The 12,319-nt window shown below is 32.2% G+C and overlaps 1 protein-coding gene across 2 annotated transcripts in view; it reads right to left on the bottom strand.

The window, feature by feature from the left end:
• Positions 1–12,319, bottom strand: part of CADM2 (cell adhesion molecule 2) — a 1,062,587-nt gene that overhangs the window by 115,602 nt on the left and 934,666 nt on the right. For both annotated transcript variants that reach the window (XM_060010480.1, XM_060010481.1), the window contains exon 6: positions 11,242–11,412. In XM_060010480.1, coding sequence (XP_059866463.1) covers positions 11,242–11,412 — 171 coding nt within the window. The remainder of the gene's footprint in view (positions 1–11,241; positions 11,413–12,319) is intronic.

The following is a 12,319-nucleotide window of genomic DNA, read 5'->3' as shown; positions in this document are numbered from 1 at the left end:
TTCTTTGTCAGTTGCTTTGCTGGCAAATATTTTCTCACATTCTGAGGGTTGTCTTTTCGTCTTGTTTATGGTTTCTTTTGCTGTGCAAAAGCTTTGAAGTTTCATTAGGTCCCATTTGTTTTTTTTGTTTGTTTTTATTTCCATTTCTCTAGTAGGTGGGTCAAAAGAGATCTTGCTGTGATTTATGTCAAAGAGTTATCTGCCTATGTTTTCCTCTAAGAGTTTTATAGTGTCTGGCCTTACATTTAGGTCTTTAATTCATTTTGAGTTTATTTTTGTGTATGGTGTTAGGTAGTATTCTAATTTCATTCTTTTACATGTAGCTGTGCAGTTTTCACAGCACCATTTATTGAAGAGGCTGTTTTTTCTCCATTGTATATTCTTGCCTCCTTTGTCATAGATTAGGTGACCATATGTGCGTGGGTTTATCTCTGGGCTTTCTATCCTGTTCCATTGATCTATATTTCTGTTTTTCTGCTAGTACCATACTGTCTTGATTATTGTAGTTTTCTAGTATAGTCTGAAGTCAGGGAGCCTGGTTCCTCCAGTCCCGTTTTTCTTTCTCAAGATTGCTTTGGCTATTCAGGGTCTTTTGTGTTTCCATACAAATTGTAAACTTTTTTGTCTAGTTCTGTGAAAAATGCCATTGGTAATTTTATAGGGATTGTGTTGAATCAGTAGATTGCTTTGGGTAGTATAGTCATTTTTACAATATTGATTCTCCCAATCCAAGAACATAGTATAGCTCTCCATCTGTTTGCTAAACATCTTTGCATTCAGAAGGTATGTTACCTTCCTAATAATGATAATGATAAAAATAATGCCAAGCATGTATAATGAATTATCTGATTTAATCCTTACTCCCATCCCCCAAAATAAGAAATACAGTTTCCAGATGAGGAAATTAAAGTTTAAAGTGACTAGCATGAAGTCACATAGGGGAACTTGGATTCCAATCTAGCCTTGCACTTCAAAAAATAAGATATTGATTCTCAAAGTCACATTGTATTCAAAATACATTTTGTTAAAAATGTTTATATTTCACCCCAGAAGTTTTTAATCTGTATTGTGACAACAAACATTGTGGTCTCCTAAAGTATGGGCCCATCTGTCTATAGGCATAGCTTAGACACCATCTCAAGGAATACATGGACTCTGATCACCACCCACTCATGGGCTCTAATGTGAGCATCCTAGACTGAAAACAAGAACTAATACTTCCCTGGTGGCACAGTGGTTAAGAATCTACCTGCCAATGCAGGGGACACGGGCTTGATCCCTGGTCCAGGAAGATCCCACATGCTACAGAGCAACTAAGCCCGTGTGCCACAACTACTGAGCCTGTGCTCTAGAACCCATGAGCCACAACTACTGAGCCCGTGTGCCACAACTACTGAAGTGCATGCTCTAGGGCCCCTGTGCTGCAACTGCTGCGCTTGCTGCAACTACTGAAGCTCACACGCCTACAGCCAATGCTCTGCAACAGGAGAAGCCACCGCAATGAGAAGCCACACACTGCAACAAAGAGTAACCCCTGCTCACTGCAACTAGAGAAAGCCTGCATGCAGCAACGAAGACCCAACACAGCCATAAATAAAAAACAAAACAAAACAAACAAGAACAACAGGAACTAAATCACAAATTAAAAAATATTAGGCAGCATAAAAGAAAACTGAAAAGGCATTTTGGAGGGCAGGATAAAACTTTCTGCACTTAATAATCATTTAAATCATTGGCCTAGTTCCTGAAAATATAAACAAAATTTTCCCTTTTAAAAAGAAATGCAAGGTTTATCCTTAGTATATTACTAGCGATTTAAAATTATCCTACCTTGCAATTATACTATAAAAACATTGGATTCTTTTACAAATTTAAGATATATTATGAAATTATATGTATTATATTTCCTGTATTATGACAAATCTTGCTACTTTGGCATTCTATGAATTACCTCATTATCAACTCATTCCTAACTTATCAATTATTCCCAACTATGTCAAAAGGAATGACATAATAAGAAAATGGAAGTATGATTAAATCATATAGAGTGGTGGTGTCCAATACAGTAACAACCAGTCATATGTGGCTATTTAAGTGTAAATGTAAATTGATTAAAATTAAATAAAATTTAAACTGCAGTTCCTTAGAAGATCCACATTGCAAATTCTGAGTAGCTATATGTAGCTAGCTATTGGCTACTATTTTAGGACAGATATAGAACATTTCCATCATCACAGTAACTTCTTTTAGACAGTGCTAGTGTGGAAAGATTATGCAAGAGTGATATAAATCATTACTGTTACCGATCCCTATTTACTTATATAAATCATCACTGTTGCTCAGGTTATACATTTTCTTTCATGGTGGTGGGAAAGAAGTCTAGAAATAAAACACCATCATTGTAGCTTTGTTTGGTTGTTTGTTGGTTGTTTAGCTTTCATGCTCTCAGTTGAGAATTAAGAATCTTTCATTTTCTGATTATAATTGCAAGAAGGGAATTGTCAGAGGAAGATATCTCAAAATTATTAGATAAGACAATAAACACAAAGAGAAAATAGAAGTCAAGAATCTAGTGAAAATGGTGAAACAGAAGTCTTCACTTATTCTAGATTAATTTTAGTAAACTCAAAAATCAATAAGTGAAAAATTTGTTTATAAGGAAAAAAAGGAAGAATTTCATCACATAATATTTTGCAACATGATTTTGCTAAAAAGAATATATGACAATACTCTTTCATCTTTGATAATTTCTGTGCATAAGAATTTATACAGTTTACAAGTGGAAAAATGTTGTAGGTATTTGATGATAAAGAAATTAAAGCATTCATTAAAAAAATAATTAGTGCTTATAAATCTAAAAATGAAAATGTTTTACAATTTTGGAAAAAAGATATTTTTACTCCCTTCGAAAAAATTATGAACCATCAAAGTTTTTTAAAGTATTACATTCTGACAACGCAGGTGCAGGAAGAACCAGAAGCAATGATAAATACAACACATTAAGATGTATTTGAAATCTGAACTCCGTATTTACAATATGGATATGTTCCAGGATCATGCATGACACTTGTTGCCCATTTTGGGTAGATATATCATCAAACCCAGAAAAATATGAAATAGAAATTCAGGTTTGCTATATTAAAATTCTTATTAAAAGTCTAATAAAGTTGTTTTACACTATTCCTTTCTCCTTTATTATTACATCTACACATTATTCAAAAAATAACTTAAAAACCTAAAAACAAAAACCCTAAGAATAAAATGTCTATTAGACCCAGGTGATGAATGGTAATTACATTCTTTCCTGATCTTATCAAGGATTAATGTAATAAAGTTTAACATATTTATTGATTATATTTTCTTAATTACAAATGTGATCAAATTCATAATAATTTGTAATTACAAATTTACAAATATGAACAAAATTCCTGAAGATGAAAAATAAACTCTGAGGACTGACACTACCTGACTTGAAGACTTAGCATAAAGCTCCCTTAATCAAGAGAGTGTGGTATTGGTGAAAAAATAAACAAATAGATCAATGGAACAGAATAGAGGGCCAGAAAGAACCTTACATAAATATAGTCATCTGACTTTTACTGAAGGAGCAAAGGCAATTCAATGAAGAAAGGACAGTCTTTTTAACAAATGGCACTGGAACAACTGGTCATCCATATGCAAAGACATGGATCTAAACACAGACTCGACATCTTTCACAATAATTAATTCTAAATGCATCATAGATCTAAATGTAAAATGCAAAACTATAAAACTTCTAGAAGATAACATAGGAAAAAACTAGGTGACCTTGAGCTTGGTTTTACACTTTTTAGATATAACACCAACAGCATAATCTCTGGGAAAAAAACTGATAAGCCAGAATTCATTAAAATTAAATATTTGCTCTTGAGAAAAATCACTGTTAAAAGAATGAAAAGACAAGGGGGCAAGTATTTGCAAAGGACATATCTGACAAATGACTGGTATCCAAGGTGCACAAAAACCTCTTAAAATGCAACAATAAAAAAAATTTAAAAATTTCCAAAGATCTAAGCAGACACCTCAACAAATACACACAAATGGAAAATAAGCATATGAAAAGATGCTCAGCATCAAATGTCATTATTGAATTGCAAATTAAAACAATAAGGAGATACCACTGTACACTATTTACAGTGGCCAAAATCTGAAACACTGACACCACCAAATGCTAATGAAGACGTGGAGTAGCAGGAACTCTCATTCACTGCTGGTGGGAATGCAGAATGATTCAGCCACCCTAGAGGATAGTTTGCAGTTTCTTACAAACTAAACATGGTCTTCCCATAATAAGATATACAGTATAAGGTAAACATATTTCTTTTTATGGTCACTTTATCTGTCTTTTGCTAAAATATGGTTTAATTAAAATTCAAATGACTTTTTTACTTGAAGGAGCTGAAAACTTACGTTTACACAAAAACCTGTGCATGAATATTTATAGTAATTGTTTTCATAATTGCCAGAATTTAGAAGTAACTAAGATATCATTTAGTAGGGGAATGGATAAACACACATTGGTACATGCAGACAGTGAAATATTATACAGCAATAAAAAGAAATGTGCTATACGCCACAGAAAGACATATTGGAATCTTAAATGCATATTGCTAAATGAAAGTGGACTGTCTGAAAAGGTTACATCCTATATAATGCCAACTATATGACATTCTAGAAAAGGCAAAACTGTACAGCCAATTAAAAGACCGATGTTTGTCAGGAAATTGCGAGGAGGAAAGGAGCAATCAAGAAGTAAAGCACAGGGGTTTAAGGGCAGTGAAATTATTTTGTATGATATTGTAACTATGGCTACATGACATTATACATTGGTCAAGAACTATACAACATAAAGAGTGAACTCTAATGTAAATTATAAATTTTAGTTAACAATAATCTATCAATATTAGTTCATCAATTGTAAAAGATATATCACAATAATGCAAAACATTAATAATAGGAGAAACTGTGAGGGAGTGGGATAAGAGTGTATTTGGGACCTCTGTGCTTTCTGATCAATTTTTCTGTTAACTAAAAACTGCTCTAAAAAATAAACCCTATTGATTAAAAAAAAAAAAGTCTATTGAACCCAGATCGTAAATAGTAAAGACAATCTTTGCTGATATATTAAGAGCTAATACAATAAAGTTTAATATATCAATTGATTACAGTAGTTTTCTAACCATATGTTTTTCTCTTAGAAAAATGTGTGTGTGTGTGTGTGTGTGTGTGTGTGTGTATTATAGTTCATTCAGAAAGTAAAACTAGAACAATCTGAAAGTATTGGGACATTAAATATGCAGTCTCTTTGAAAAAAATCAGCTTTTAACTATTTTTTAAAAATAGATTTATAAAATGGAATTAGTTTTTAAATTGAAAGTTTAAAATACTAGATAGTAATAATTTATGTTTATTTTCTCAATATTAGGTTTTACTTGCCAAAATCATTTGTCTCATTTGATTATCCCATTTTTATTCTCTATTAAAATGACTCAAAATTATCTTCAAAAGGTACATTGACATCTGTACTATATATAGATCACATCATTTGGGGACTATTTTTGACTGTCTTTTTGTGAAATTAATTTGCATGCTTAAGATAATGTTAAAACTTCTTAAAAGTTTCATAAATATATATTTTATAAACTTGATTAAGAAAGACCACTTGAGAGTATATTATTTTAATCTATGAATTTCTTAATTTTTAAACTTGAGAATCTACTCACAAACATATACACTCCTCTTCACTGGGCTTTAATAACACAAAAAATGTTATTTCTATTAATAATACAAACTTTACAGTAACATTTTTAATCTCTGCCCTTAGATCACTTAAAATATTTGGTGATCCAATTACTTTTAATATTTTGATACTGCAAGGACTAAATAAAATATTCTTATCATATATAAAAGAAGACAAATTAACTCATGACCAACATGTGCCAGTAATACATTACTATGGGTAATATAATAAATGAATGTATCTTCCTTGAAAAAGTTGAAAAATAGAGGTTGGGATCTCAAGTAGAGGTTGTACATTAGCCCACCTTTCTTAATGTAGTTAAATGTATTTTTTGTGAAGCGACATAGATCACTTCATGATTCTAGCATGTACACATTTCACGAGCTTTGCAAAATATTTTGGGCTCTATTAAAAATACTTCCAAGGCATCCTCATATATAAATGTGGCATTTTGTTACCTAAAAGAACCATTTATTTTAATTTGGAAAATTTAATCTAAAGATAGTTTTCATTTCACCTTTCCTGGTTCCTTTTATATTCTATGCCTCTGGACCATAGAAAATTTGTGGTAGACAAAATAATTAGAAAATCAGCATTTTACAAATGAGATGCCAGATGAATGAGATATGTTATTTTAAAATGCAACTTGTAACATTCACCTTTATGTGTAATATGGCCTGAAAAATTTAATCAAGTGCTTTCCATAATAAATAGAAAAGTAGTGGAAGCATAGTTGATACAACTAACACAGGACAATTTAGAAGACGCTGACCTGGGCTAAAGAGGTATGCAGGTTTGTGTAGGGAGGATTGAGTAGGTGGGAATTAATTATCTTTTATAAATTAAAAAGGACAAATGCCAAAATCTGCACTTAATGAAGAATCTCTGCCTACATTTGAAAATATTTCTGTTCTATATCATGTATATCTATAGTGGAAATGAAGTTATAAACAAAATAATAAGAAGCCTCCAAACCCATCTGTATTGAATCTCTTCTGTTATACACAGAATTTTATTTTTTACTCTATTTTATTGAAACAAGTAGAACCAAAGGTAGACTGATAAAGTACATTAGATGGTCCAGAAAAGTAGTAGACATGTATAGTCAAGAATTCAGTTCCTCTAGGCACAAAGTAATTCCGTCTAAAAGAGCAAAACAAGAAAGGAATCTTTTTAGAAATACATTTTTTAACATAATATGTTAAAGAGAGACTGGATTAATTGTACTATTTATTTGCACATTAACTAGAACGGAAATAAAAGCCTCAAGACGGCAAAGATCGGGACTGTAAACTGACCATTTAACTCTTTATATTATTATAGTAATGAATCCAGGAGCGTTCTGGTTATTAAAGGTATATAATGCATTTCTCATTTTTAGTCATTAACCTAATTGATCTCATCTAAAACACACAATTTCAACACTGCAGCTTCCAAAGTCACTCCCTCCCTTCATTTCTTTTTTTTTTCTTACCAGTTGCTTACACTGAATTTGTTTAGGCTCACAAGCAGGTTCTCTTCTATAACTTATTTTAACTATGTATTGTTTTAAAAGTTGATGATGTGCATGTATAGTTACTTATTTTATAGGCAAAGCATGGCACAAAAGAAATACTAAACAAATATTACTGATAGCATAAGATTTCATGATTTAATGATTATATATAATGTACCTTACAACACATATACACTTAAAATTTGCGTTCTTATTTATCCTTACTGGCAGTTCAGTGCCACAGTACCAAAATGCTTTCTCAGAACACTCATTACTCTGAAATATTTTACTAATCTGTCTCTTGTATGTTCCTTTTCAATAACAGTTGATTTTCATGTAATTTTGTCAATGTCACACATAGAAAATGAATATTCACTTATTTTCTTCTTTTCTGTGTTTTGTACATAGTCCTTTCTGTTAGTGGAGATACAATATTCTTACTGAGAATGAAATAAAATCTGACTTATATAATCTGTTCATCTAAAATTTAAATCAGACAAATAAAAAGTTATTCTTTTAAAGGGATTTGTATAAAAATAGGAAGATGAATTAGAATTTCCATCTAAAAAAAAAGACTAGCTTTTTCCAGTGCTCAGGTGCAAAGTATGCTATTACCTATTATTTGATATTTGCAAGTATTTGTGGTTCACAGTGAAAAAATCTACATTTTCTTAAATTTCAAATTTAAAGAAACTCTCTTCCATCACAGTGACATTAAAATTTAAGATTAATATTTTATAAGGAAATGATTGCTGTGATATATTGTATAGGCTGAGTCCTATTAAACTGTATATCACAAGGTAACAGATTTAAAACATTTAGCCCTAGAAACATAACTCCTCCTCCAATTTGTTCTCATCATGTTCCTTAGCACTATGTGTTTAACCCTTATGTCTTATTTCTCATCAAACTTGCCTTTCCACAATAACACAGGATTTTTATTTCAGGTGTAGTAATAACTTCCCATTATTGTAGGGATATATACTTACTCTTGTCAGTCACCACAGAAAACAACGGCACCTCTTCTGCTCTGGGGGTCCAAAAAGCTGTTCCACTATTTGGGCCAGTCTTTGCAGTTACTCATAATAGGAACATTGCAAAATCATGTGGAATCCTAAATTTATGTCACATAAATTCTAGACTAACCACCTTTTTCCTTTTCCAATTCTTCTTTCTATTTTCCCCCACCTGCATCCATGGAATTTCCACATCATACATACTGCAATGTGCATTTATGTGGAGCCATGATCTGTTGTCTCTAGAAATATATATTGAGATCCTTTTATCACTATTCTTAGGTGTTTATGAAGACCACACCCAATTTGATCACTTTGTTCTAATTTTGATGCAAACTGGTACTAAATGTCCCTCTCCACTTTCCATTCCTCAGTTCACCCCTGGGGAATGTTCTACATCCCTAAAGGAACATTAAGTATTATTATCAGTTAGTTTTAATTAACTTCACGTACTTGAATGATGGTATGCTAAAATGCTAGGAAAAATAATTTATATAGATCTGGTCTCTGCCTTCTAGCCATTTACATATTAAACCATGATAGAATGAGTTGTTATTTTTAATTGGCCATCAAGTATAACATTTTTCATGTAAAGCTTTATAAAAATTGTCTTCCTCCATGAAGTTTGCTTAATAATGCACACTGAAATATGGTGAACAGCTAAAAATGCTCAGAAAGTATATATTTATAATAGTTCCATTTTGGACTCCCAAGAAAGTGAAAATGACTTTGGAAGCTAACAACTGGCATCTTATAACTAGGCTGAACAGATATAAACAATTCTCTAGAATCTAAACAATAATCAGATAAGGCCAGTCTATGCCTGTGGGGTGGAATAAGAAAAGGCAAGTTTATTCCATAACCAGGTCTAAAAGGGGACACAGACCAAGATGTTCAGCAACTACATAAATTAGCATGATTAACCACACATCTTTATAATAGCAAATCTAATTTTGTTTTAATATTTGTGCTTTGTAGGTAAAAGTTACCAACATACACATCACTGAATTGCCCCCAATCCTGACAGCATCTAATTCAGAACCCTTTTCACAATATTTAGAACAAACCCAAATTCTCTAACAAGTCTCTCCTAACTCTTTCTTAGCTACACCCAGAGATTCATCTGGTATGTTGTCTTCTGTGCCACAGCAAACTAAATAAACACAATTTTGCTAGACTACTGGTAGGTTTCCGGGGCTCTCTGGCTGGTGATCTTTAATATTCCTTATGACTTGATTTTTATTATTTTTCTTTTATTATATATTGAAAATTACAGTTGAATTAGTAATCAAAGATTATTTTTAAACAGTCTTATTTGGCTTTATATATAAGTGAAAAAAAGTTTAAATTAAAATGCTTGTGATCTGGGTCCTCTAGACACATCAAATTACATAATTTTCCATATTTGAAAGACATATTGATTAAATAAAAAGGAATATAAAAGAAATGTTGCTATAGACTGCATGTTAATGTTTCCCCAAAGTTCATATGCTGAAACCTAATCCCCAATGTGATAATATTAGGAGGTAAGGACTTTGGAAGATCATAACTGGGATTAGTACCCCAACGAAGGAGATCGCAGAGACTCCTTAGCCCCTTCTGCTGCATGTGGACATAGAAGATGGCCAGCTACGAGCCAGAGTGAGGGTCCTCATCAGACACTGAATGTGCCTCCTCCTTCCCGGACTCTCAACCACTGCGCCACCAGGGAAGCCCCTATATGTTGTATTTATTAATTTTGATTTTCAGTCACTCCTACCTAGAATGGATATTATAAGTGAACTGGAGTTTGTTGCTTTGGTCGTAGTGGTGATTTTGACACTTGGAGACAATCTCAGTTTGTTTTGTTAAAGTTGTCCTTTTTTGGTCACCTCTGTAACCCCAGTGCCCAAAAGAATGCCTGTTTCATAGTAGGTACTCAATACATTCTTGTTGAACAAATAAATGAAAACAGACTACAATGAGGCATATTAGAAGACTAATATGTAGAGTTAACATTTTAAGGTTCAATGTAATTTCGCATCACACACACAAATATAAACTTGAACTATAATTTATCACAGATAACAAACTCAACAAAAAAATCTCTAATATTGGAAAAAGACAAGTAATAGGATTCAGAAATAAAATTCTTTGTACTCTACTCTTTTCAACTTTGTTACATATTTCAATTCATTCATTTTCATTTTGATAAATATTTATAGATCACCTGCTATATCCCAAGGACATTGCTAAATACGAAAGCGTCATGATTATAAGTCGACCATTTGCTAGTTGTGTGAACTTGGCCAAGTGACTCAACCACTATAATCTTCAGTGTTCTTATCCATAAATTGCAAGTAAAGAGAGCAGTAACTATTCATCAGGCTATTATGCTGATGCCCTAACATGAGATAACATGAGTTGAGATAATGCCAGCAAAGCATTCAGCACTGCCCGGGCTCACTGGAGTCATCCAATTTATGTTCTCATCAATTGTGAACAATAATGATGTTGATAAAGAAAACATAACAGATATGCCCCAGTGTTCATAAAGACTTAGCATATTTTAAAAAATAGAAAAAAAAATAGTATAATTTTAAAAGAACAGATGGTAAGCCACGTTTGCATATAATAACATTACATTTAGAAAGTTCATCAAGGCTTTTTCAGATTTCCACTTCTCACTGATTCTGCCAAAATTACTGCTCTTCCTGCCCAAAATTTGGAAGATAATTAGGAGTTTTAACCTTCTGATATCTTCTTTCTTTTTCTTCCTTGTCAAGAATGATAATCAAGCAAGGACTCCTTTCCTTTGAATGTGATTAATACTAATGAGGTCAGTTTTACTTCATTTGGCTATAGATTTTGCTGCACATTTGCTGTAACTTCAGAAAATTTTTGAAATGATTTTAAATGTAGATGCAGAGATTTGGCGCCAAATAAAGAGTTATGGAGTAGCGTTTACTTACAGTGTATTTCTAGCACCTGCATGGCCACCTGAGGGGTGGCATTGAGAGATTCATGGTCTACTCTGCAGATGACCGCCACGCCATCGTCGCTTCGGTCCACTCGGAAGTCCAGTGTGCTGCTGACCGTGAAAGTCTTGCGATTTGCATCTTCTTCCTTTAAATATTTTACATCTGAAAATAAAATATAAAATTTTAAATTCTGTGAAGTTCTCTTTCAAAATGTAACAGATTTCATTTATTCGAGACACACTGGAAGCCTCTTCTCCCGATCTTTACACAATTTTAAAAAGTAAATATTTGTTAGTTTCACATTTAATCCATTTCGTTTTGAGTAAACAGAAATAAAACTACTTCAGAAATACATTTTAAAAGTTAAATACAGAAATAAAAGGGCAGGTCACAGCACTTTTTTTTTTTATACTCCATTTGAAAAATCAGGCCATTTTACAATATTAATCTCTTTTCTTTAGATTTAAGTTTTATTAAAAGATAATCTTAATTCTCTGAACCACAAGCACAATTGAGAAGAGCAATTTCACAACAATCTGGGTATGCCTAAAAGGAAGCACAGTGTGTTTGAGCTATGATTTTAACATGAACATTGTGAGGTGAACATAATTGCTAAAGAATACCTAAGATGAGAAAGTTGTCATCTTTGGTAAAGAAGGAGAACAGTCATGTGAACATTTTGAATATTTAAATATCTATCTACCTATCTATATATATTTTCAATGAAATTTCTATTGAGAAAAATGCTCTTCATTTAGCTGAAGAATTCATTTCAGCCTGAATGAGAATACTTTCCTCAAGATGTGAATTCACTTATCAATACTTAAACTTACTGTGCATTATTCAGATTCATCATTGAATGATACACTTAGGGATTATTTGTTCTCTGTGGAAAAGGGATTTAATAATATTTTCATTTAATTTGAAATTTCTCAAGTCTAAAGTAGCTGATGAGAAGAGGGCAATTTTAATGGCTTAGAAATCAAGATAACAGGCTAAGGTTAAGATATCTTTTAACAAGATCTTAAATATAGTTGAGGGAGAAAGCTGTTCGAATTCTCAGCATTTC

The sequence above is a fragment of the Delphinus delphis genome, chromosome 4, assembly GCF_949987515.2.
Source record: "Delphinus delphis chromosome 4, mDelDel1.2, whole genome shotgun sequence".
Classification (NCBI taxonomy): domain Eukaryota; kingdom Metazoa; phylum Chordata; class Mammalia; order Artiodactyla; family Delphinidae; genus Delphinus; species Delphinus delphis.
This window is presented reverse-complemented; position numbering and strand designations above follow the sequence as displayed.